A 26110-nucleotide genomic window follows, 5' to 3' on the forward strand; every position below is an offset into this window, starting at 1 on the left:
GAGACAATATTTGGAAATGATATATCAGATAAAGGTCTAGTATCCAGAATTTATAAAGAGATTGTTCATCTCAACAACAAAAAGACAGCCAACCCAATTACAAAATGGGAAAAAGACTTGAACAGACACCTATCAGAAGAGGAAATACACATGGCCAAAAGGCACATGAAGAGATGCTCAATGTCCCTGGCCATTAGAGAAATGCAAATCAAAACCACAATGAGATATCATCTCACACCCACCAGAATGGCCATTATCAACAAAACAGAAAATGACAAGTGCTGGAGAGGATGCGGAGGAAGAGGCACACTTATCCACTGTTGGTGGGAATGTCAAATGGTGCAACCACTGTGGAAGGCAGTTTGGCGGTTCCTCAAAAAGCTGAATATAGAATTGCCATATGACCCATCAATACCATTGCTGGGAATATACTCAAAGGACTTAAGGGCAAAGACACAAACGGACATTTGCACACCAATGTTTATAGCAGCGTTATTTACAATTGCAAAGAGATGGAAACAGCCGAAATCTCCATCAACAGAAGAGTGGCTAAACAAACTGTGGTATATACATACGATGGAATACTATGCAACTTTAAGACAGGATAAACTTATGAAGCATGTAATAACATGGATGGACCTAGGGAACATTATGCTGAGTAAGTATAGCCAAAAACTAAAGGACAAATACTGTATGGTCTCACTGATGTGAACAGACATTCGAGAATAAATTTGGAATATGTCATTGGTAACAGAGTCCAGCAGGAGGTAGAAACAGGGTAAGATAATGGGCAATTGGAGTTGAAGGGATACAGACTGTGCAACAGGACTAGATACAAAAACTCAAAAATGGACAACACAATAATACCTAATTGTAAAGTAATCTTGTTAAAACACTGAATGAAGCTGCATCTGAGCTATAGGTTTTTGTTTTGTTTTGTTTTGTTTTGTTTTGACTTTACTATTATTACTTTTATTTCTGTCTCTATATTAACATTCTATATCTTTTTTGGTTATGTTGCTAGTTTTTCTAAACCGATGCAAATGTACTAAGAAATGATGATCATGCATCTATGTGATGATGTAAAGAATTACTGATTGCATATGTAGAATGGTATGATTTCTAAATGTTGGGTTAATTTCTTTTTTTCCATTAATTAAAAAAAAAAAGAGAAGGGGTAATTGGAGCTGAAGGGATACAGACTGTACAACGGGACTGGATATAAAAACTCAGAAATGGACAGCACAATACTACCTAAATATAATGCAATTATGTTAAAACACTGAATGAAGCTGCATGTGAGGTATAGGTTTTTTGTTTTTTTTTTTTCTTTCTATTAATGTTTTAATTCTTATTCTGTTGTCTTTTTATTTCTTTTTCTAAATCGATGCAAATGTACTAAGAAATGATGAATATGCAACTATGTGATGTTATTAAGAATTACTGATTGTACATGTAGAATGGAATGATTTCTAATTGTTTTGTTAATTCTTTTTCTAATTAATAAAAAAATAAAAAATAAAAAATATATAAAAAAATAAAAAAAAGAAAAGGGCCTTCCTCAGGTGGGTCTCAGAGCATCAGGGTGTCCCTGTAGCTTGGGTGTCCCAGACAGTGGCTGAGCCCCGGGAATCCTTGCCTTGGCTGCTTGGACCGAGTGCTGGCACAGCTCCCAGCTTGCTGCAGGAGGGGACCACCAGCCCAAGCCCCAGGGCCCTGCAAACTTCAGCCCTGAAACTGTCAGTGCTGACCACCATGGCAACCCTGTCATCTAGAATGTTCCATCTCCCAACTGTTCTCCAAGACCTGTGACCCACTGGGCACAGGATGGAGAGAGCAGCCCCAGCACTAGTCAGGATGCACCTTCTCTTGAGGCAGGACCTGCGTGCGGGCTTGGGGTCAGCTCTAAATGCTCTCATGAAGTCTAAACTTATTAATATTTGAACCTGTGACAGGTGCACTCAGACTGCTCTGGACCCAGAAACTCACAGGGGCAGCCTCCACCCCTGTCCTCCTGGATGCTCTGCTGGTGTGCCCAACCCGGGCACCCCATCCTGCCCCTGCCAGGGCACTTCTGCCCCAGCCCCCAGCCCCCAGCCATGGTGCTGCCCCCCTGCTCCAAGCCCTCCTCCTCCTCTCCTGCTGCTTTCACCTTCTTTCCCCCGACCACACCCCCGTCCACACACTCACCCCATTGACGCCTCCTGCTGCTGCCTGGTGCCAGCACACCCGGGTCTCACTTGGGTGACTCCTTAGTATACATCTTCCTGGGGTCCTCACCTCCTGCCTCACCCCAGGCTAAGATTCCTGCCACACGTCTCTCACCTGCACAAGGACCCCCTGAACCACGCCTTCTCCCAGCGACTGGCTTTGCCAGACTCCACCATTTCCTTCCTCTTCCCTGACTTTGCCTGGAACAGGGCTCCACCCCAGGGATGTGGGGATGTACAACCCGTGACTGCCCAGGCCACCTGGCCCCTTCCTTCAAGCCTGCCAACCCTGCGGCTCCAGGCCTACCCCATCCTGCAGCCTAGCTGCCCCCACCCTCCCCCTCTGTCTACCCCCTTCAGCTGCACCCCAGCAGTACCCACCCCTCCCCCACCCCTGAGGTCTGCTGTTGGGGTCTGTAGAAAGCCCCTGCCTAGCCAGGGGAGCCTTGAGATCATAAGTGTTATGCATAGGAACAGCAGAGCCCCGATTCTGGGATGCCCACCAAACCCTGAATGTTCTGATACCTCATCCCATTTCACCTATAACCACCTGGGGGAAACCGAGGATCAGGGAAGGGCGTTAAAGTGCCAACCAGAAAGGACTCAGTGGAGATACCCCAAATCCGCTTCACCTCGGAGACTTCAGCGCTGCCACTTGGCCTCTCTCTGCTGGGGTGCAGGTGGGGGGCACCATCGTGGGGCCGGGAGACCCCCTTTCTGCATGGCTCACCCACCTGCAGTGGCTTGTCCTCCCCAGCGAGTGCAGGTTGCTGTGAGTCAGCCCACGCCAGGCTCATATCAGCCACTCTGGGTCTCCCCGCATATGGCTGGCCTTGCTGCGTCTGTGGGGGACAGGGACCCCGCCCAGGGCAAGGCTTCAGCGGAGAAACCTGTCCTGGGGCCCCCACGATTGGGCCTTCATTGCTAGCGGCTGCATGGGCCCGGGGGGTGGGTGCGGTGGGGCCGGGACATGGGGAGCAGTGGGCCAGCATGGAGACTTCAGCTGGAAACACTGCCTGGCGAGGAGCAGGGTTGGGAAATGCTCCACCCTTCGGTGAAACAGGCTGTCTGCTAGAATTATGGAGCATAACAAGTTCTGATCATTTCTATAAAACTGCCCATCACTCTTTAGAGAACAGCTCTTTGATAATCATTCGAACCCATATAAAACTGAAAAGAGCAGCACCTTGTGTGAAATCTTACTTTGCTTCCTTTTCTCCTTGAATTCAGATTTCCACGCCATTTACCCCAAAGCATTCTATGATCACGTTCTAGTGGAATATACCAGTAAGTGGGAACTATGTCTTATTGTGGGTAATTCCCGATACAAACATATATGTGTGTATTTCAGATTTCTGGGCATTGTAGGGATCTTTGGGTTAAAATGCCATTCTGGGTTGAATCACCAGTACACAGTTGATGGAAACAACAATCATAGTAGAGACTTTGGTCAATCGTTATTAGATACGGAAAGCAAAATGCCCTTGGAAATGCACCTCATCATGGAAATAATGCGGTAAACTTTCAAATAGTACCTCTGTCCAAAGATGGATATCACTTATGAAAAAATGAACCAGGGGCAGTGTCAATTCTGTTCCTTTTTTACTTTTCCCAGAGCTGGGGGTGAGGAGGCACCTGTCCAGGTAAATAAGTAGGAACAGGATTCTGCCAATTCCTGGAGCTCCCCCAGAATTACATGCAGATCAGAAGGTCACATCAAAGATGACTTTGAGGCTCAGCCCAGCCAGTGCCACCAAGGTGAGACCCACAGAGGTGTGCTGGACAGTGGGGACACAACCCTTTTGCTAACCCTAGTGACAATGGCTGTGTCTCACAATGAGGTGGACATCAAGGACTTCCAGTATGACAAAGACTTGGTGATGTATTTCTACCCCTGCCCATGTGAGGATAACTTCTCCATCACCAAGGGAGATTTGGAGAATGGGGAAGATGTGGCAAGGGGCCATAGCTGCTCTCTCATTATAAAAGTGATTTATGACAAAGATCAGTTTATGTGTGGAGAAACAATCTCAGCACCTTCCACCAACAAGTAATTAGTTAAATGCTGAAGAAGGCTGTAAGAATGCAAATCTCGAACAATTGAGAATGAACCAAGATAGAAAAATCAAATGCAAAGTGACAGACCTCGTCATAAGGACAACCTTTTTGTGGTTTGTTGTTCTGTTAGAGTACGGATTCTTTCATCAACTGCTACGTTCACTTTCAATTAAAGAAGCAATCCACAGCATGATATACCTGGTTTCATGCATAAAACTTTGAATTGCAAGTGTTAAGTTTCCATCCAAATTTTTTAAAAAGATAGTTTTATATCAGTGTATATTTTTTCCCTCAGTTTCCACATTTTTATGTGAAAACTAAGTACTTCAGTATCTGATAATAGAATCATCTACCTCAAAGTTATTAATATTCCTTGACAAAAAAAGGATTGTAGTTTTTAGTTGGTTATTGAAATTATTAACATTAGCCCTTCCTTTGAAATTTGACATCAACCTTGCTATTCTAAACTTATGGAAATTAGATTCTCCTCAATTGTATCATTGTTAGAAAGTTGATATTCTGTTAAGCATGCCTTTTGTGTTATGCTTGATGCGTGCAGTGCTGGTTGTGGTATTAAAGAGAAAATACGGTGAGGTCATAATTTCTCCAGAGCTAAAAGTTAGTGAATAAAAATAAAAAGTTAGAAAGTGAAATGGTCAAAGAATATTGAGTTTCCTTTTCAATACTCTTTATGTTCCTTGAAAATCTGGATAAGATAAAAAGGCAAGCAGCCGAGGAAAGCAAACTTGTTAGCAGAATGAGAGGAGCCAAACATATGAACTTAGTAAGCGAGATGCTTGACTGACTTTGCCAGGTCAGAGAGCAAATAACATTTCTATATCTGGGTTTTGTTTCTTTTTAGGAAGGCTAATGAAATTGTACTTCAGATGGGGGATCCAGTCTTTATCGCTGGAGGCGATGCTTTCAACATGATTACGATATCATGCCACTGTGGCTAAAAGATGAAGCTTTTACAGTGGCTCCTGTTTGCTGAAGATGAGTTTGGAAACTGGAAGTCTATTCTAAATAAATATGCCCATGGGGCACATACACATTTACTAGGACATTGCTTTGGAGAAAAATACATATATAAAGATAGGCCATTAGTCTCCCTTTGCTGCAGTGCTGAGAAGTAGCATAAAATTAGAATCATGTATATGGAAATTCAAAATTTCCCTTTATATGTGCAATTCTGCTGTGTAGAAATAAAGTTAAAAAAATGAACTGATGTCCGGCATGTTGTTTGGAAATGGCTCCTGCAATTAAAGAGAAAATTGGCTTGCTAGAATTTGAACATTCTTTTACTGATGATAAATGTGCTACACACACTCACTGGGGGTTTAAATTAAAATAAGTGTGTAGCCTTTTACTTGCTTACAGCATGGCCATGGGCAGCTATTTGGCTGAGACAATAAATCAGAAAGGTACATCACGTAAAGCATCCATTATATGACATAGTCTTGCCGTATTGAGAAATCTCATTGCTGTGTGAAATACTAACACCCCTGAGGCAATCCACAACTACTTTGCAAAAGCTGGTCTCCGAACCAGTGGCTATCAAATCAGAGCAGGATACGTGATAACTGACCTAAATGAGCTGCCCCAAACTCAGATGTTGATGGTTCTGTGATATTGATACCATGTTAACCCCTCTGCTGATGCTGAGTTTCAAACAAGAACGGACACCCTTGACGTAGGTGTATTATGAGTACAGAACAATGGGGAAAAGTTGCCAAAGTTGAAACAGCCCAGGAAAAAACAGCACTGGCAATCAATGATGGGTGATAAACCGCAATAGTCAGAATGATTCTGTTTCCAAAGCAACTGAATCACCAGATATGTTTGCAAACTACAAAAGAACCATCAGAATTCAATTTAATGTTAAACTGAAATGACAGGGTCATTTTACATATGATGAGAGTTCCATGTGATAGATGTGTCTTATTTAGTCCACCAGATATTTAGCCCATCAGATATTTCTGGAGCCTTTCTAAGAAATAATTTGTAGTCTAGGTTCTCCCACTTACTAGCTTTTATAGCCTTTGACAATGCCAGTGGATTCATATCTGCACAACTGGGTGATCGGATGAGATGATTTCTGAACTCTCAGTTCCATAATGTTAGATTTTAGCCTGCATGAACTGAAATGTGTCCGAAACCTTTATAAATTCAAACTATCTAAGTCAAGAATTACAGGAGAAAGATTCTATTCTTCAAAAAGTTGATGTTACCAGACTTGAATTTGAAAATTATAAAGACAGTTGTTTAAAGGGTTGTACACTTCAGTGTACACCTCCTTGGAAAGTCAACATTTTTGTTAACTGTACATACTAATTTATTACCAGGATAAACTATTAGTATGATAAATAAAGTCAGCTAAATTTAAAAAAATGATATTGAACACTATGAAACACTGGCCACCCAGGGAGCACTTGGAGTTGGTTGAAAGATGCTTGTCACAGGCTTGTGATGGGGCAGCCTCCCTCTCAGCACACACCCCCGCCTGTGCCCAGGGTTTGCCTGGGAACGTGCCTCTCTCCTTAGGGGTGACCAAGGCCTCTGGGAAGGCTAGTGGGGAGTTAGAACTGCAGGACCCTCAGGTAGGGCTGGGTGGGCTGGACACTGTGGGAGGTGGATTTGGAAAGAATCTCCCACCTGTCCTTTGGCCACTCTTGGGACAGCCATTGGGTCCCCTCCCCAGGTAAATGAACCGCCCCGGCCACCTCTGCCCAGACTCTCCACTAACCAGCTCTCCCACAGCACCCAGTGTCCAGGCATACAGGCTCCCTGGTGGTGGGGACTGGCATTGGCTGATCTCAGTGTCTGACGGTCCCTTGGACAGGAGAGGAACCTGTGTTCTAGGGTAAGTGGACCCCCTGGAGAGGAGCTTGCTCTGATGTGGACCCCTCTCAGCCTGGAGGAAGTGGGCAGGGGCAGATGGCTGCTCCCCTTCCTGCAGGACTTGTTCCCCAGACACCCTGGGAGTGATACCTGTAGGGAGGGGGCAGAATCCACATGGGAGCTCCCAGCTGCTTAGAGTCTCCAGGAGCTTGTGTACCCCAGGGAGGAGCCCACTCACAGACTGGAATGAGGGGTGGGTCTGACAGGCAAAGGTACCTGAACCCCAACTTCTAGCATGGACCAGAAGGAAACAAAGGTCTCAGACTTTCAACCTTTCAGCCAGGCCTGGCTGCATCTCAGGGCTGAGAGACCACTTCTGTGCCTCTCCATTGTCAGAGCTCCTCCAGGACACTGTGGTGACTGTCATCTACTGGTGAACCTCACTCATTCACTCCATTTACTTGCTTCCTCCTAGTTGGTAGACACTCTTCAGGTGATGAGGATACAGCAGAGAACAGGACAGACAAACCACATTCTTTCTGGAGCATACATTTATGGGGGTAAAAATTGCAAAAATCAGGAAAATTTATTCCACCTGATGATGATGTGCCTGGATATAGGAATGAAGGGCTGAATTAATCAATACACTCAGCATGGTCAGGCTGTGCTCTTAGCCAGCTCACAGACAGTCTTTGATCTGGAGTAAAGTTTATAGGCCATTTGCATTTAATGCAATTGATAATACAGTTACTTTTCTAGCATCTTGTTCTTTGACTTCGATTTATCCCATCTCCTCATTTTTCCTTGTTTTCCCCTTTTCTAACCCCCAACCTTTTTATATATCAGTCTAGTGATATATTTTTTATATTCCATTTAATGTCATTTTTTGGCATTCATAAAGGCTTTAGGAAGTTATTTGCCTAAAAATACAAAATGTTATTTTATAGCTTCTCCACAGTCACCATTTCTGGTGTGTTCTCTTCTATTTGCAGATCCTGGACTCATGGGGGATCACTCACCTCACCCCTATGGAACTTCCTTTAGCATTTCCCATGGGGCAGATCTGCAGATATCGCATGGTGCCTACCTTTGCCTGTCTGCGGCTGGATGCCCTGTGGGGTTGTCCTGTGGAGGGATAAGGCTGCCTGGCATTTCTCCCTCTTATGGAAGTCCCTGAGTGCAGGGTTCCCAGCATGCGTGTGACCTCAGATGAAGCAGCTCCTCTTACAGAAGGCATCTCCAGGAGAGGCTGAGCACTGTCAGGTGACACCACCTGGAACCTGGGGAAAGAGCAATTCAGGCAAGAGGGAGGCCCAGGAGGGAGAGCAGCCAGGACAGTCTCTGGTTTGCCTTAGTTTTTGAAGGACATTATCACTGGCTATAGAATCAAAGAATGACAAGGTATATGTGTATGTAAGTAGGCATGTACTATGAAGTGTCTACTGACTTTCTCTTTTTTTAAGGCTAAACTCTTTATCACTGTTCTCCTGAATGTAAAGGGCTTTATTGTTTTATTTGACTCCTTTTAAGTGTTTTACCTGTATCTTTGATTTTTAACCATTTGGGATCCTTCCATGTCCCCCAAAGTCACCAGGGAGCTGAGGGGACCCACAACTGTGAGCTGCTGTGCCCCAGCTGCCTGGAGGTGGAAGTTTAGGTGCAGATGTCAGCCCAGGGGAAGGGACCAGTGGGGTGCCAGGGCCACAGTCCCCTCACAGGGTGTGGCTGTCTGCCCTCAGCAGGGGAAAGAGGTCCAGCACCCTGGGAAGGAGCTGCCCTGGGGGTGGGAGTGGTTCCAAGCTGCCAAGACAGCAGGGCTTGTGGGACAGGATGATGGGTCACCAAGGCGATGCCCACCACAGACCCAGGGCACTGGACAGGGGAACCTTGGGGTGCTAGCCCACTAGCCCTGGGGACTCACCCCACTGGACCACAGCCCCCAAATCTGCTCACAACTGACATGAGGGAACCTCACCTGACACTCCTTCTTATGGGAGCAGATGCTGGGGTGGGCAGCGGGTCTGGGGTCTGCTTTCCAATGGGATGGGACTGTGGGGAGGGTGCTGTGAGTTGGAGGGGAACCCATACCTTTTCTGTCCCTCTCCCCTGCAGATCCCCTGGGAAGTTGGGGTGCCCTGAGCTGGGGGCAGGTGCTGGGATGAGGAATGGAGGAGCCTGAGTACGGAAACCTGTGCCTGCTGGAGCTGGGACCTTGAGACCCAGAGAACCCCAGGGAGTTCCTCCCATAAGGCAGGGAGCTGGGGTGGAGCTGGGACTGGGCTGGGCCTCTCCCTGCTGCACTGAGGGGCACACCGGGGTTGATCTGGGCTCCCAGAGCATGTCCACCAGTGGGGTGCCCTGTCCCTGCACCCCCATACCAGGTCACTGCCCCCCGACCCCAACAGGGTGCAGCCAATGCTGTGACTTGAGGACCATTTATTGCAAACCCAAGGGGAGTTCCAGCTGGTGCTCAATGGGAGGCGAGCTGTCCTGGAGGACAGGCCTTCAATCCCTATTGTGGTCCTGGAGCCCTCTTCATGTCTCAGACCCTGCCAGGCAACTGGACCACCATGACGAGGGTGGACTTGTTCCTGATCTCATAGTCCTGGAGGGTCTTCTCCAACCCCAGACGTTGGCTGGCAAACATCAGCGCGAAGTCCTCCAACTCTGGGGTAACATGGACCAGGGTCAGCCTGGTCTGGGTGGCCGGACCGTGGGGTGGGGGTCAGCCCAGGCCTGGGTCCCCAATCTTGGCATGGAGGGTGACAGCCTTGGCCTACCCAGATCATAGTGTAGGTGACAACCTAGGTCTGAGTCCCCAGACCTTGGAGTGGGGGTCAATCTGGCTGCTGGTCCCCAGATCAAGGCCATGGGGGCTCCAGTTGTGGGAGGGGTCAGAGGAGAACTGAGAGTATTCCCCAAGAGAGTTGAGGGTCTGGGGTCACCCAGAATGTTCCTTGGCACATTTCCAAGGCTAATAACGCTCAGTGGCCTCCCAGCTGCCCCTGTCACTGAGGAGGCCACACGTACGCCCCACCTGTCTTTGAGGCAGAGAGAGATGGAGGAAAGAAGCAAGATGGGGAGACTGCAGAAAGGGGGAGATAGTGGAAAAGGGCAGACACCAGATAGCAGGAGATCTGGAGAAGGGGAGACCCAGAAAGGGAGAGATCTAGGAAAGGGAAGATCTGAAGAGAGGAAGGTCCAGAAAAGAGGAGCTCTAAAAAGGGGAGACAAGAACTAAGGAACATGTCTCACCAGGGAAGGAGCCCCTGGTTGAGAGTGAGCCCCACCTGGCCATGGGCCCCAGAACAAAGGAATCCCAGGAATTAGGACCCCCAGCATCACATAGAGTCCCCATACCCACTTGTAGCCCTGGATGCAGACCCAGGTTACGCCCTGTCCCACTCACCCTTTGTGGGGCACCCAGAACTCTGCCCTCGACCTCCCGCCCCACTCCGGCTGCCCGAGCCCTTCCTTGCTCACCTGACTTGAGAACTTTCTGGGCCACCAGCACCGTCAGCTGCTTCACCGTCATTTGCTTGAACACCTGCTCGGAGGTGGCCACGTCCACCACCGTGTCCCGGCCCCTGAGGCCGTGCACCACCACCTGGTAGAGCATTTCCCTCTGCCAGCTGGATGGACAGACGGACAGTCACTCAGACCCTGGGAGGCAAGGCTGTCCTGAGGCTGGCAGTGTTGCAGCTGCCTCTGCAGGGGTGGGAGAGATGGGGGGTGGGGAATGGAGGGGAGGGTGGAGGTGGGCTGAGCAGCAGCAAAGCCTGGGTGTCAACAGGAAGTGGGGTGGTGGGGGCAGGGCCCCTCCTCTCCACACCTTCCATTTTCACTTTCCTTTCCCTGGAAGGCTCTGGGTCTGAGATCCCTGACATGCCAGGCTCCTTCCAGACTCCCTCAGAAACGAGGGATGTGTGGATTGTGTTCTGTGTGTTATCGTATGTGTGTGTGTGAACTTGCCTGTTACTGTCACATATGTGTGTCCCAATGTGTTTGAGTCCTTGTATGTGTCATCCATGACTGTGTGTGCCTATCTGCTTCTGTGTGTGCGTCCCTGCATGTGTGTGGTCTTACATTTGTGTGTGCTTGTGTTCATGTGACATTGAGACCAAGCGTATCTTCTTGTCTATGTGTGTGTGTTGTGTGTGTGTGTGTCTCTGTGTGGGCAGGGGTCTCCACAGATGTGGGTCGTGCCCTGTGTTTGGTTGACCCCTGGTCTTCTTGCCCCCTACTCCCACTCTGTGAAGCAGTCATGGGTGTGTGCAAGTGGCACAGGAGGGCACTGCCTCCACTGCCCTCTCCAGGGTAGAGGCTGGGAGCCTCCTTGTTCGCCACCATGACTCCGAGACGTGGTCCCAGGCATCCCGCCTTGGGATCCAGGTCCCAGCCCCAGAATCCCACCCTCCCCTCCCCAGCCGAGGCCTTGGCATCCCTGTCTTGTCTCGGTCAGTCCACTTCTGTTGCTGGTCATGGGCTTGGAGGATCATTCCTTGTGAACTCAGCCTCCTTCTGGGCACCTGCTGCCACCACTCCCCAAAGAGAATTACAGTCGCCAGGCACAACCCTGGGCCTTAGGCACTGGGTCAGAGCTGCAGGACACAGGCCCTGCTGTCCTGAGGTGCCGAGGGAGGGGTCCTCTTGTGCTCCTCACTCAGGATCACAGGGTCCACCTCAGCAAGGAGTAGGGAGAAGGGGCCGAGGGGTGCTGGGTGCTGGGGGCTTCCCCTGCTCAGGACCAACCCTGAGGCAACACCTCTCCCACTCTTCTAGTTTGCTAGCTGCCAGAATGCAATATACTAGAAATGGAAGGCTTTTAAAAAAGGGAATTTAATAAGTTGCAAGTTAACAGTTTATGGGCTGTGAAAATGTCCCAGTTAGAGCAAGTCTATAGAAATGTCCAATCTAGGGCATCCAGGGAAAGATACCTTGGTTCAAGAAGGCCGATGAAGTTCAGGGCCTCGCTCTCAAACGGAAAGGCACGTGGCAAACACAGCATCGTCTGCTAGCTTTCTCTCCTGGCTTCTGGTTTCATGAAGCAAGCCAGGAGGCATTTTCCTTCTTCACCTCCAAAGGTAACTGGCTGGTGGACTCTCTGCTTCTCGTGTCTATGTTGTTCTCTGCTCTCTCGGAATCTCCTGACTTTCTCTCTTGTCGTTCTCTTTTATAGGATTCCAGTAAACTAATCAAGACCCACCTGAATGGATGTCCACCTACTCCAGTTTAACAACTGCTCTTGATTGAGTCACATCTCCAGGGAGATGATCTAATTACAGTTTTAGACATACAGTACTGAATAAGAATTAGAAGAAACGGCTGCCTTTACAAAATGGGATTAGGATTAAAACATGGCTTTTCTAGGGTACGTACATCATTTCAAACTGGCACACCCACGTTTTCACCAGCACGGCAGGGCTGCCTGGACGCACCTGGGCCTGGGTGGACAGCTCCTCAGTGCCAGCCCAGAGCCTCTTGTTCCAGCTTTGTTCTCATAGCCTGGCAAACTTGAGAAGACCCTTTTGGGTGCCAGGCCTGGACCTGTGGAAACCCAACCCCAGGAAGGGGTGGGAAGTAGGGAGCCCGTCCCACAGGTCCCCTGAGAGGAGGTGGGGATAGGCACCCCAGTGGCCCTGCCGGGTAGGGAGCCCTGAGGTCCATCACCTCCAGCAGCCGTAGCCTCGAGGGCAGTTCTCAACCACCCAGGAGCCCAGTGACCCCGAGACCTGCCACTGCTGGGGCCCAAAGCCCATCCACTACCCAGCTCTTCCCTGGATCCACAGACCCCAAACAGGACGGCAGGGAGGCCAGGGCACAGCTGAGGCAGGCAGTCCTCAATGACGGCTCTGGCTGGGTGGTCTCAGGTGAGTGCGGTGGGACACCCATGGTGGGTTTCTCATCCCTGTGGGGAAAAGGGGATCTGCACACAGACCTCAACTCTAACCTGGAGCCCCTCTAGCTGCCGCCCCAGGCCCTCCTAGTCCCTCCCCTGCAGGACACAGGTTTTAGGGCCCTGTGCGGGGTGCAAGGGGGGGCCAGCATGAGCCGGGCCACAGAATCCTGTCAATGACACTTGAGCCCATCTTGGTTCCTGGGCAAGCACGGAATCAATTCTGATCAGGAGGTAAGGGGACAGGCCCACAAACTGGAAGGTGCAAGACCTGTACCCTATGCCACTCTAATTGGCACTTATAGGACTAGTGTCTCTAGGAGGCGAAGAAGGGGATGGGTCTAGGATGGGGCCTTCAACCTGTTCCCCTGAGCACCTGGGCCGGGCCTGTGGTAGTTAGATTCAGTTGTCAACTTGGCCAGATGAAGGTGCCTAGTTCTATTGCTGTGGACATGAGCCAATGGCATGTGAACCTCATCTGCTGCTGATTACATCTGCAGTCCTCTAGGAGGCGTGCCTGCTGCAATGAATGATGTTTGATTTAATTGGCTGGTGCTTAAATGAGAGACTCAATGTAGCACAGCCAAAGCAGCTCAGCATACCTCATCTCAGCCCTTGCAGCTCAGCCGAGGCCTTTGGAGATGCAAGGAATCACCCCAGGGAAAGTTGTTGGAATCCAGAGGCCTGGAGAGAAGGCCAGCAGAGACCATCCTGTGCCTTCCCACGTAAGAAAGAACCTCAGTGGAAAGTTAGCTGCCTTTCCTCTGAAGAACTAACAAAATAAATCCCCTTTTATTAAAAGCCAATCCGTCTCTGGTGTGTTGCATTCCGGCAGCTAGCAAACTAGAACAGGGCCCTTTCCAGCTCAGGGTCCCAGCCACCTGCCTCTTTCCCCAGGATAAGACCTGCACCCCCGGGGACCCTGGGTTCCTCCCTAAAGGAGCCTTAGGGACAAAGCTCAGTGTCAAAGGCCAGAGCCCCTGAGCAGGGACCCCATATCATCTGCTTCACCTAACCTCATGCAGGTGATGGCTTAGGGCCGAGCCTCGGGCCTGGAGGGGTGGGGTGTCTTTTACCTGGACCTGTGTCTGCCCATCAGGTCCTGTCACACAGAAACCTATACATCCACATGCTCCGAGATCTGTTTGTCCATTTATGTACCTTCTGTGTGTCCCATCAGCATCACTGACCATCCACATACATACCTGTGTGTTCACCTGTCCACCCAGCCATCCACCCATCCTTCCATCCACCCTCCTGTCACCCAGATAGTCAGGTGGCAGTCAGCCACCTATAGCCCCAGGACCACATCCCTCCAGGTCTGTGGAGGGCCAGGAGCAATCAATCAGGCCCAAGCAGGGAAAGTCCCCACAACATTGGGGCGGAATGTCCCCAAGAGTTAAACAATAACCAACGTTAGGAAACTGAGGGAACGGGATGTGTTTTGGCAACAGCTAACGGCATTTTTCTGCTTCTATGATACACTTGCTTGCTAGCAACTGCAAAACCACAACATAATTTTAGCCTTTATAAGCACACCTTGAAAACCTCTAGGGGCTGCTCTCAGAATCTTCCTTCTTGGAAGTTTCTGAGGCAGTTGCCCGGCGGGCTAATAAAGACTCCCAATTGGATTGCAGTTTTGATTTATGTGGTCTCTCTTTCGGTGTGCCCCACAACATGTCCATCTGTCAGAGCCGACAGGGACCAGGACCCCTCTCCCCACGATGCCCACAAACATGCCAGTCCTGCCTGTCACCCCGCCCCGACCCCATGAAGGGGGGATCTAGAGAGCTCACATGCTCATATCAGTATAGGAAAGCAACACTCTTCACAGCTGTTTCCAAAAGGGTCGTGTGCTGAGTCCAGCTCAACCAACTGTAGGATCAGAAGGGGCAGTGGGAGATTAAGAAAGACACAACACAGAGTTAAGAGAAAGTGGAGGCTAGGTGGTTCATTTCCAGACTGAAGGCAACAACCCCGAGAAGCCAGAGCAAGTCTATTATACACTGTTTAACAGTAGAATTCCAGACAGGACAGTGCAGTATGGGAGAATATGTTTGACATAATACATAAGGAAACCACAGTCTACAGAACTTTCTTGAGAACTGAGTGAACATTAACAGCCCTACTTGAAATCTGCAGAGGCAGAACTATCCCACAGTAAAGCCGGATTAGATAAGGCGCAGCCCAGGCCGGACTTGATCCCACAGGAGACCAAGGGGCTGTGTCTCCAAGGTCTGACAATGGTTTGCCAGCAGTCAGAGACCTGCTTCACGAAAAACCTGACCTGGGCCCCAACAGCCCTGTGCACAGAGGAAGGGAGGGGCACGCAGGCCTCGGCAGTGAAGGAGGCTGGGCCCAGGACCCTCAGAACTGCCTGCACATCTGCCTGTCTTGCGGGAATGACAATCTCTGTTGGTTCCACACAGGGATGCGGCTTTGCCTTGGGGCCAGGGGCTTGGCGCACCACTGGTACCAGGCCCCACCCTTGGCAGCCTTGCAGGCCTGTGCCGTGTCCAGGCAGGCGAAGCAGAACTCCACGTGGCAGCGGGAGCACAGCACGTACTTGCACTTGTCCTTGTGCTCGATGAGCAGCCCGCACGTGGGGCAGGCCCGGGTGGAGGGGCAGCCTCGGATCTCGCTGCCAGGGAGGTCCTTGGTGCCACAGTTGGCCAGGACCTGCAAGTTGGGGTCTACACAGCCCTCATTGGCACAGTGGTCAGAGGGCGTCCCCTGCCCCTTCCAGGTCCGCAGGCACTGCCAGCAGAACTCGTAGGTCCTCTTCTGCGAGGAGGTGCAGATCGTGCACCACACCCGGAGGTGACTCAGATCCTTCCGCTCCACGAGGCTCTTGCAGCTCGGGCACTGTGGGGAGGGCTGGCTGCTCAGGACAGGCTCAGGACAGGCGCCTGGGGCAGGGGCAAGGTGCAGGCCCAGGGGCCGGGGGCAGGAGAGCGGGGCCCCTTCTGACCTGTGTGCAGGGCTGGGGTCTGGGTTCTGTGGACTCTGGGACCCTCCCCAAGGCAAGGCCCACACCCACCTCTTTAAAGTCACAGTAGAGTCTTGCTGCAATCAAGGCAAGTTTCTTCTCAAACTCCACCTGCTCCTCATCTCCCAGCACGGCACTGCGACGCACCTCCGGATAGGACCACTCGGCCCCACACTTGCCCCCTGCGACATCAGCAGGGCAGTGGAGCTTGAAGTGGCCCTTGAGAACAGGAGAGACGGGGTCACGTGGGGCGCTCTGGCCCATGCAGGGCCGCGATTTGGATGCAACCCCTCCCAGTCTGTCCTTCACCTGGGCCCCTGACCCCTCCCTGGCTCTTCACGTCCGGGCCCTCCTACCTGGTCTATGAGGCTGCGGCACCAGGCCGTCAGGCTCCCGGGGTCCACACCGTGCCCACAGGTCATCTGCACCCTCTTGGTTCCATCATACTCGTCCCCTGCCGGGGTCAAGAGCCAGGGCAAGGGTGGGTGCCGGGATGTGCTGCCCAGGGGCAGCTCTGCTGGGTCAGGGGACTGACTCTCCGTGGGACATGTCAGTCCCTGGGGACTTCCACTGGGCACAGAAGCCATTCTCACCTATGTCCCCCACAACCCCCAGAGCCTAAAACACAGCCCACGAGGCATGCCTGTGCTCTCCAGGCTGGGGCTGTCACCGCCAAGGACAGGCAGAAAACGGCCCTTCGCCCACCTGGGGTCACCTGTGACGACCAGGACCTCTCAGAAGCCTGTCCTCCCCTGGCCAAGAACTTGCTTCCAGGTTTGTAAACTGGAGGGCTTCGGGCCTCCTCAGATGCCAATTTCCAGGCTCCAAAGACCCCCCAAGCCCTGTCCCCTCCCTCCACCGGCCAGGCCTGACCTGTTATTTCGTCTCTGCCCTTCAGGAACTTGAGAGAGGGCTCAGAATCCTCTGTCTTGGACTGGCTCATGGCAGGAAGTCAGCTCCCTGGCCTCGGGCCTCTCTCCTGCAGGGGACAGTGATGTGGAGCTGAGGGTGGGAGAGGTGGTGTTTCCGCATTGCCTCCCTGCCCCCACAGGTGCTGAGAGCCCCGTGGGGCGGAGCCGGGTGGGTCCCCACACCTCCGCGCATGCCCCTCTGCTCCCGCAGCCCCTGCGGACGCTGGCCCCAAAGACCTCCTCCTGAGCCCTCCGCCCACTGCCACGGGTCGCCCGAAGCCAAGAAGGCGCGCGGCGGAGTTGCGAGTCCTCAAATCCTGGCTCCTTCCCAGCCCTGCAGGCTGTTTTAATGGCGCTCACTGCAGCGTGCCCGCCGCTGGTGGCCCTGGCAGTGCCCGAATCCCAAGGTTCCGTTTCCCCTCTTATAAGATGGCCAGGGTCAGGGAGACCACGGGCCCAGGGAATGGAGAGCGCCGGCTGGTGACTCAGCGCCGCCTGGGCTGCTCTGATGCAGGGGAAGAGGCGCCCTCAGGCAGCGCCACCCCCGCCTGCTGGCCGGGCGGCGTCACGGGTTTCCGCGGGGACTTTTTCTTCTAGGAGTTTATTTGAGAGGCGGCTCGGCAGGCCTGGGAGCTTCCCTCGGGCTCTCTCGGAGCGGCCCGCTGAGGGCCTGGCTGTTTGATGCGGCAGGAGATGGGGCCGGTGAAGGGCATCCAGGCGCCTTCCGGGACTTCACTCCCCACCCAGGTCCTTGCACACGACTCTGGGAGCAAAGAGTTCTCGGAAATGTTCCATGGGAGAGAAACAAAACTGAAACTGGCCTTGCCAGGCTCAGGGTTCCCACCCACTCCTTGCTGAGGCGGGCCTACAGGATTCAGGTTCGCTCCCATCCCCCCCCGCCCCCACCCCAGCCTTAAGCAAGTCGCCAGAATGCACCCCTCCCCCACAGGGCTCTGTTCCCTAGATTCCGCCCCTTCCTCCCCTGCCTTAGGCTGTGGCCCTTGTACTCTGCCTTTCTACCATTGGCCACAGTGGCAGGACTCCGAGAAACCTGAGAACTTCAAGAAACTGGAGGTCAAGATGCAGGAAAAGTAGGCAGAGGCCAGAAACGGCCCGTGTGCATTGCCATGTGACAGAGGAGCCCAGGGCCAAGAGTGACCGCAGCCAGCCCCCAAATGCCAGTGTTTGGGAAGTAAGCACGGCTTTGATGACACCATCATTTGGATATTCTCTTAACTGCAAACTGGTGAGCTTTTTAAATTCTCACTGTTTAAGTCGACCCATTTCATGTTATTTCCTGAGTAGCCAAGGAAGCTCAAACCTCATAACACATTTTTAAGTTCCTTAGGTTTTATTAAATTGTTCTGCATTTACATTTAAACAACGCACTAAACCAATATCTGATTTGCAGCACTTGTGGATTTCCAGCGCCCACCATGGGGTCCTGGATATAGTAATAGGAACAGATGGGCAGAGGGGTCACTGCCCCCACAGTTGCAGAAACACCGGGACCTCTGGGCAGGAAAAGAATGTGGGTGAGGAGTGCAGGGTGTGTTTCCCTTTGCATTAATGGGATTTGTTTAATTGTGAGTTCTTCCCTTACTGCCATGACTCAGAGATATAGTCTGAGCATTCCGTTCTCGGGCTCCAGGTCCCAGCCCTGTATTCCCAACCCCTTCCCTCCCCAGCCCAGGCCTTGGAGTCCCTATCTTGTTTCGGTCAGGCCAGTTCTGCTTCTGGCCACAGGTTTGGAGGATCATTCTCAGTGAACTCTGCCTCAGTGGTGGCAGCAGGTGCCACCACTCCCCAAATACCCCCTCGGGAGTGAGCCAACAGCCTGGGGCCTCAACCCCTGGGTCAAAGCTGCAGGACGAAGGCCTGGCCTTCTTGAGATGTTCAGAGGCCCTTGAATCTGTGCCTCCCTGCCTCCTGCTCCTTCTCCATTGCCTGTGCCGGAAAGCCCTGGTCTCTGGGACTTGCAAATTCTCTGCTCTCTGTGGGGATCCCGTTGGCTGAAACGGCTGTTCTGGAGAAGACTCCCATGGGTTCTGCATGTAAGGGAGCCCAAAACCAGTGCTTCTTCCTCTACACTCCCCAGCTTGCAAGACACACTCATAGCAACACTTGTGCACATGCATACACGCATTCCGTGCACACACACGTGCATTGACTAGTATACAGTTAGACACGGGCACACAGACACATACATGTGCACAAATGTGCACATAAACACATACACATATGAACACACATGAGAAATGCATGTCCACGCATAAGCATAAGTGCACGTGTAAACACACGTGTATATATAGGCATGTGAGCACAAATGCGTATATGCAGATATGAGTGTGTAATTGGAATCATGTACACACATACACGAACACAAAATATACATACACACATGACATTCACATATACACCCTCCACTTGTGCATTCTCACAAATGTGCTCACACATGCCTGCACATACACACATGCACAATGCAGGAGGCAGGGCAGGGTGGACCCATCAAGGGGGAGAACCTGGGATAGGAGGTTGGCCCCACCTCTGGACCCCACAGGCCCCGTGCCTGTAGGAGCCAGTGGGGGGACCCACAGTGGCTGAAACAGGGACCCTTTTGAGCTCCCCACCGGGGGGTCCGTTGCAGCTCACTGGCTGGCAGTGAGGCAGGGCAGGCCTGGGTGATGCTTTTCTGGCCACCAAGGGCTGCTGTGGGTCCTCTGTCCAGCTCATTGTGGGCAGGGGTGGCCTAGCAGGACAGTGTGCAGACCCCACACTTAGAACCCCAGGGACCTCAGCAGGGACCTCAGGGATCTCTCTCACCCCCTCACCCTTCAACCTCTTCATCGCTCAGTCCCTCTAATCCCCATTTTACCCTCCCTCACCCTCTTGGCCCTCCCCTTGCCTTTGCCCCAGGAATGTGGAAGCAGAACTGTAGCAGCAGGCATAGCGACAGGACCAGCCGCCAGGTGAGACCAGGACTCCTGGTGGTAAAAGCTGCTTGCCCTGGGCATCTTGGTGGCGTTGGCCATCTGTGCCTTCCATGAGAAGCACGGGAGGGAGGGTCCACTTCAAGGGAACTGGGCCTTGAGGAGGGAATACTGGGCCTTTACGGCTGGTATGGGCTAAGGCCTGGGGCTGCTGGGAACTCCAGGCTGAGTAGCTCGGGGTTCCTCAGGGCAAACTGGGGACACAGCTAGGCCAGCCGTGTGCCTGGGGAGAGGGAATTCCCAGGAGCCCTCAGCCCAGCCCCTCCTTATCCTCCCTGCCCACCCTACCCACATCACCGTTTCCTGGCCTCCACCCTGGAAGCAGCGGAAAACCTCATCCCCAGCTGCAAGCTTTGCTCTCTGGGTTTAGCTTGAGCATTCGAGACCCTGGAGGTCTTTTGAGGATAGCTCCTGGTTCTGCTACTCTTTCCTGTATCCCAGGCCTCTTACTCATTGGCTGAAAGTGGGGGTAGGAGCAGACAGAGGTTGCATGGGGGGAGCGTGAGATCAGGAGGTGGCTGTCCTGCCCCTGAGAGGGGTCAGAGGCTGCTCAGGTCAGGCCCCTGGTGAAGCCTCCAACTCTGCAGGTGCCAGCCTAGAGGGGCTGGCTGGCAGGGCACGGCGGTGCCTTGTCATCATCAGCAGAAGCTCTGAGTGGCCCCTGTCTACTGCCTTTACTGCAATGTGGAGCTGAGAAACGGGGAGAGGCCCGATGTGGGGGGGCCTTCCTTGCTTAGCCAGAAGCTCGGAGAATGGGCTGCCCCCCAGATGGCTCCCATGAGGTGCTCTCAGAGCAAAGGGCAGCACAAGGAAGCCCTGCTTCTCCTCATGTAGGAGGATCAGCAGGGGACATGGGTCATGTGAACACTCCATGGGGTCCTCCCCACCGCCACAGGCCCCAGGCACTGGGGACGCCTCTTCCTGCCTCCCTCCCCTTGCCTGTCTCCTGGGTGAGCTGGTGTGTGGCCATTTTACGACAGTGGGGGTTAGGCTGCCTGACCCCACTCTCTGACCAGCTTCCTGCTTGGGCCCCATGCCTGGCCCCTCTCCATCCCTGTACTACATAACATTAGGAAGAAATGACCCCTAGATTTTCTGTGCAGGAAATTGCGGTTGAGACACAGGAGGGAGGCTCTCCATGCTATTCCAGGGCAGGTAGGATGTGGGGTCCCACTCGTAAGCCTGGATAGAACAGCCATCCAAATGAGGGGCTTCTGGGAAGCCAGGCAGGTGGCAGTGGTCTCCAGCAGGGGCCTGGGTGTGGGGGTGCAGCTGAAAGGAGCTTCATTCCCAGATCAGGGTCCCAGCTGGGTAGGGGAGCAGGAGAGCCTGGAACAAAGAGGTGATGGTAGTCCCACATTGGGGAACAAAGCCAAGTTGCCACCGGATAAGAGTCACAAGAGTCTCCGCCTGTCACCTGGACAAGGGCTCCATAGGTCAGAACTGAGCCCAGACCTGGAGCCAGGACTAGAGGAAAGGGTCCCCACAAGTACATGGTTCTCCCACCAGGCTAGGGGCCTGTCTCCAGGTGGGCCTGGGGAGACAAGAAGGATGCTTGGCTGGGAGTGTGGCTGGACCTTTGCTCTGGAAGGACCCTTCATAGGCCAGGAGAGAGGGCCTGCTGGGACCCAGGCAGGGCAGGCAGCTGAGGGCTGGGGTCCAACCAGGGGCCTTGGAGGAGGGAGCAGGTCTGGGGGATGGCCAGAGGGATGGGGGGGTGGGGAGAGGATGAGGAGACCACCTAAGACAGCCTTCCCTTCCTCATTCCCTGGGACCTAGGCTGGTGCCTGGGGCCCAGCTCGGTCGACAGTGGGAGGTCAGGGTTCCTCAGCAGGTAAGGGTCTCAGCCTTGTCTCCAGGTCCATGCACTGAGGAAGTCAGGTGACCACAGGAGCATGCAGAAATGTCCCCATCCCTGTGACCCTTTGTGCCCGGCCAGGTATGGCCCTCGCAGTTTGCACCAGAACACAGCAAACACTTTCTCCCAGACTGTCCAGGTGCCACGGAATGTGGCTTCCATTGGAGGTGCTATGGGGAGGATGTTTTGCTGGAGGAGAAGTAGCTACTTCTCTAGGAGCCCTCGCTGCAGTTGGAGGCAGGGACTCTCCCTGGCTCCCCAGCAGGCTGCATGATGCTCTGCCCCCTTCCCGTCCCCTTGTACCCTGCACCTGCTCAGAACACAGAGGGCAATTAGCAGGGTCTGGGGCTCCCTCAGGGCTGCCCTCCCTGACCTAGAGGCTGCTTCAGGCCAGGCCCCTGGGGGGCAGACATGGCCCCTACCTGCGGGATGGCCAGTCCCCCTGGGGGTTCCATCCCACCCAACTGCAGGCCTCAGCTGTACCTTACCACCAACGCCAAGCCCCAAGCCCCAAGGGTGAGGTAAGCCAGGGTCCAGTGCTGACCTGGATGCCCAGCAAGTACCCCTCACCCACGGATATGGTGGTGACCATGGGATACTTGGGGGTTCCCACCTATGACGGTTTGGGGGCATTGTGGACCCCAGAACATCATGATCTTAAAGCTCATCCATTGCTGGGCTGTGGACCTGTTATGGGTGGAATCTTTTGATTTACTTATTTCAGTTGAGACCTGCCCCTGGTGCATCTCAATCCTCTTACTGGAATCCTCTGTAAGAAGATGAGATCAGAGAAAGAACTGATAGAATGAATGGAAACCCAAGAGAAAGCTACAGAAGCTCGGAGACAGCCATGGAAGCAAGAAGCAATGTACCTGGACATAAGAATGAAGGACTGAAGGAACCAATGTGTACAGCCTGACACTCAGCCTGGTCATGCTGTGCTCTTATCCAGGCTCATGGACAGTCTTTGATTTGGAGTAAAGTTTCTAGGCCATTTACATTTGATGCAATTTATGATACAATTGCTTTCTTAGCGTCTTGCCCTTCAATTTTTATTTATCCCATCTAGTCATTCTTCCTTGCCTTCCCTTTTCTGCTGGCTCCTGAAGGGTATTCTGCCCAATGGCAAGGATGGTGGAGCTTCTCCAGGTAAGGGAGAGCATCCTCTCGTCACTCTCTGTCCCTGCCCACTGGGCCTTCCTGAGCTCTCAGGTCCTGGGGGACATTCTGGAGGATGGCTCGCCTCAGTGCTGCCCAGGGCCCAGCTCAGCCCCTCTGAGGGCTCTGCTCCTCATGGACTCCCAGGAATGTGGCTCTCAGGGACCTGGGGACAGAGTGCACCTGAGCTTGAACCTGACCTGCCACACCTTGTCCCCCAAATTCCAACAGTGCAGTTGATAGCTAGAAAATATTCTTACCCTAGCTGAGCTTAGCAGTGTTCACTTGTAGTCTACTCTTTGTACTCTTTCTGCTCACAGGGTTAAGATAACAGAGTAGTGCCAGCAACACTGTACCTAGTGAATCTTCACTCCTCATGAAGATCCAAGGTCATCACTGACCTGATGAGAATGAATCCTGCACACATTACTCAGTTTTTGACCCCTACCCCCTTTCCTTCATCTATAAAAATCCAAACTCATCTCCCTCCCTTGAACTGGTTTTGGGAAGATTCCTCCAGTTCCTTGCTTGAATCTTTGCAATAAATCACTTCTCACTGAGAGACATGTTTCTTGTTTGTGGCGCTGGGTCAGGCAGTCGGTCCCTCTGTGGAAAGGGCCTAGCTTGCAGGGTCATAAATATATTCTCTGAAGGGGGAAGTAATACCTGTACATTGTAACATGAAATTGAAACTGCAAGAAATATTAAAAGCAAAATAACAACCAAGTGTCCCTAACCCTCAGTCAGGTCCAGCCCCTGCCTGGGTGAGGTGTGAGAACCTGGTTTTAGAGTTGGAGAAACTGAGGCCCTCGGACACATGGGACTGGTGGCAGTGACCCATGCCCTCGTGGAGGCCTCCCTGCACCCCTTCAGCCTACATGAAGCGGCGAGGAGTCATGGTTCCAGGCACAGGCCTCGGCAAGCAGCCCCTAGAGGTGCTCCCACCCTTGGGCGGCTGCAGCCCTGGCTCCTGGCAGGGACCCTGGAGAAGGAAGGGTGAGTGTACAGGTGCAAGGCTGACTCTGCAAAGGCGAGGCAGCAGGGAGAGGCTTTAGGGGGCACAGAGCTACCTGGGACTGCGAGACAGCAGCCATGGCCAGGACCTAGGGGACCAGGCCAGGGGAGGGAGTCCTCCGCACTGAGGTCACAGCATGGTATGGAGTCCAGGGTCAGGAGGACGTGTGTCCATCTGCTGCCTGGGCTGGACCACCACTCGCTCCCTGTCAGGAGGAACAGGATGGCTCCAGGAGCAGCCTGGGGTGTGCGCTTGGAGAGGTAGCCGTGGAGGGGCTTCCCCCAGGTCTGCCACTCACTCATCACTAGTCTTGGTCCCATGGGAGAAGAAATGGGGACCACCTACCCTATGTTTCTGGAAACCCCCTGAATTTGTCTCTGGGATAACTAAACCCTTTCAGCCCACCCTCAAAAATAAACAAGCCAGCTGAGGCAGGCTGTTCTGTTCTCACACCCATATAGGAAGCTCAGGTTGGGGGGTGGGGGAGCAGCTCTGGAACCTGCTGCAGGAGGCAAATGATCAGCGGGAGGGGCGACTGCCTGCCAGTCTGTCCTGGTACCCCATGGCTAACCAAGCCCCTCTCAGTGACCTCCACTGCCCCGCAAGCCCCTCCTCAGCACAGCCAGCACTACACCCACCCATGCTGATCCCTCCCATAGAATCCCCTGTTGTGCCTCTTTCTACCCACCCTGCACCCAACAGTGATTGCCTCTTGAATGGAGAGGTCCTGGCCTCCCCCAGCTGGCCTTGGAGCTGGAGCTCAGCATTCCCTCAAGGGCCTGCAGGTGGTCAGAGCCCAGTGTCCCAGCCTGATTTCATGGGGTCTGAGGGGATGCCAAGGTGCTGGACTGGAAGCCAGCTGAGAGTATCAGCGATTAGAGTCTGGGCAGCAGGGAAGGACGTCCCTGCCAATGCACCTGCCCCACCTACCCCTGGGCTCTGCCTGTCCTGAGATCCCGCCCCAATCAGGGACCCCAGAGGTGGTCCGGTGAAGGGTGGGTGCCTCCACCTGCTCACATGGAGAGGCTGGCCCGCTTCCCCAAGGTCAGAGCTTCCCTGTTTGAATGGATCATCTTGGTAACGACTAGCCATGGAGAAGGACCCTCTATCCAGAGCCCAGCAGAGGGTAATCTGAGGGGAGGGACTGCAAGGGCAAGAGAAGCAGCTCCTTGCCTTTTCCTCTGTAAGTGACTGAGCCAGCCATGGACAGAACATTGGACGGAAGGCCTTGGGGCCTCCCTTGTGTGCCAACAGCTTCGGGGGAATGAAGGGTCTGGAGAAGGCCCAAGGGCTTCCTCAGAGCCAACACCCTTGGGCATCAGGGAGATCCATCTCCTACCAAGATCTCACAGGGCTTGAGAACTGACCTCTACTCCAATCAGGACCTGAAGGATTGGTTTGAGGTCCTTCTATTTCCCCCAGTTTCACTGTAGAAGGAGGTACCCCCAACTGCTAGCTAATGTGCTTGCCTGAAGGTGGAAGTCTGGGTGCAGGGACCAGCCCTGGGAAAGGGGCCAGTGAGGTGCCAGGGCCACAGCATCCTGGAAGGAGCTACCCTGGAGGGGAGAGTGGTTCCGAATCACCTGGACAGCAGGGCCTGTAGGACAGAATGATGGGCACACCAAAGGTGATGCCCACCCCAGACCCAGGGCCTGGACAAGGGAATCCTGGGGTGCCAGCCCCCTACCACTGGGGATCCATCCCAAGCCTGCTCACAGCAGACACGAGGGGGCCTCACATGACACGCCTTCTTATGGAAGCAGAGGAGGGGTGGGCACAGATCTAGGAGCTGCTTTCCCATGGGATGGGGCTGGGGGAGGATTCTGTGAGTTGGAAGGGAACCCAGACCATTTCTGCCCCTCTCTCTTGCAGATCCCCTGGGGAGTTAGGGCCCCCTGACCTGGGGACCGGCGCTAGGGTGGGGTCAGAGGAGCCTGAGTGCAGAAACCTGTGCCTGCTGGAATTGGGACCCTGAGACCTGGAGAGCCCAAGGGAGCTCCTCCCAGAAGGCAGGGAGCTGGGACAGGAATGGGGCCTGGCTGAGCCCCATCCCTGCTGCACTGAGGGGCACACGGGGGTCTTTCTGGGCTTCCAGGGCGTGTCCACCAGTGGGGTGCTCTGTGCTAACACCCCTGTACAAGGACAGTGTCCCCCCACCCAAAGACAGAGGGATGCAGCCAATGC

At 53.1% G+C, this 26110-nt stretch overlaps 2 protein-coding genes across 6 annotated transcripts; one reads left to right on the forward strand and one right to left on the reverse strand.

Annotated features, from left to right (window-relative positions):
* The first annotated feature begins 4030 nt into the window (after positions 1 to 4030).
* Positions 4031 to 4392, forward strand: LOC143677447 (diphthamide biosynthesis protein 3-like). Its single transcript, XM_077153409.1, has one exon. It carries the CDS (start codon positions 4031 to 4033, stop codon positions 4262 to 4264), a length of 234 nt encoding a protein of 77 aa, XP_077009524.1. The 3' UTR covers positions 4265 to 4392.
* Positions 4393 to 14930: 10538 nt separating this feature from the next.
* Positions 14931 to 17973, reverse strand: LOC143677444 (putative E3 ubiquitin-protein ligase ariadne-2). 5 transcript variants are annotated; one of them, XM_077153408.1, is made up of 5 exons: positions 17926 to 17973; positions 16868 to 16973; positions 16351 to 16448; positions 16046 to 16213; positions 14931 to 15870 (listed from the first exon to the last, which is right to left on the reverse strand). In XM_077153408.1, exons 2-5 carry the CDS (start codon positions 16935 to 16937, stop codon positions 15373 to 15375), a joined length of 834 nt encoding a protein of 277 aa, XP_077009523.1. In that variant the 5' UTR covers positions 16938 to 16973; positions 17926 to 17973; the 3' UTR covers positions 14931 to 15372. The 5 variants fall into 5 exon arrangements, with proteins under 5 accessions (XP_077009523.1, XP_077009520.1, XP_077009521.1 ...); XM_077153405.1 differs by lacking the exon at positions 17926 to 17973 and adding an exon at positions 17143 to 17793; XM_077153406.1 differs by lacking the exon at positions 17926 to 17973 and adding an exon at positions 17089 to 17793.
* Between the last annotated feature and the right edge of the window lie 8137 nt (positions 17974 to 26110).

Source organism: Tamandua tetradactyla, chromosome 3 (assembly GCF_023851605.1).
Source record: "Tamandua tetradactyla isolate mTamTet1 chromosome 3, mTamTet1.pri, whole genome shotgun sequence".
Classification (NCBI taxonomy): Eukaryota; Metazoa; Chordata; class Mammalia; order Pilosa; family Myrmecophagidae; genus Tamandua; species Tamandua tetradactyla.

Excerpts from the sequence above, each read along its gene's own strand:
- LOC143677444 (XM_077153408.1), bottom strand. The coding sequence starts at position 16,937 with ATGAGCCAGTCCAAGACAGAGGATTCTGAGCCCTCTCTCAAGTTCCTG. Across the intron at positions 16,214-16,350 it reads GCCGCAGCCTCATAGACCAG|GGCCACTTCAAGCTCCACTG; the intron begins GTAGGAGGGCCC and ends CCTGTTCTCAAG. Across the intron at positions 15,871-16,045 it reads TCTACTGTGACTTTAAAGAG|TGCCCGAGCTGCAAGAGCCT; the intron begins GTGGGTGTGGGC and ends CCCTCCCCACAG.
- LOC143677447 (XM_077153409.1), top strand. The coding sequence starts at position 4,031 with ATGGCTGTGTCTCACAATGAGGTGGACATCAAGGACTTCCAGTATGAC.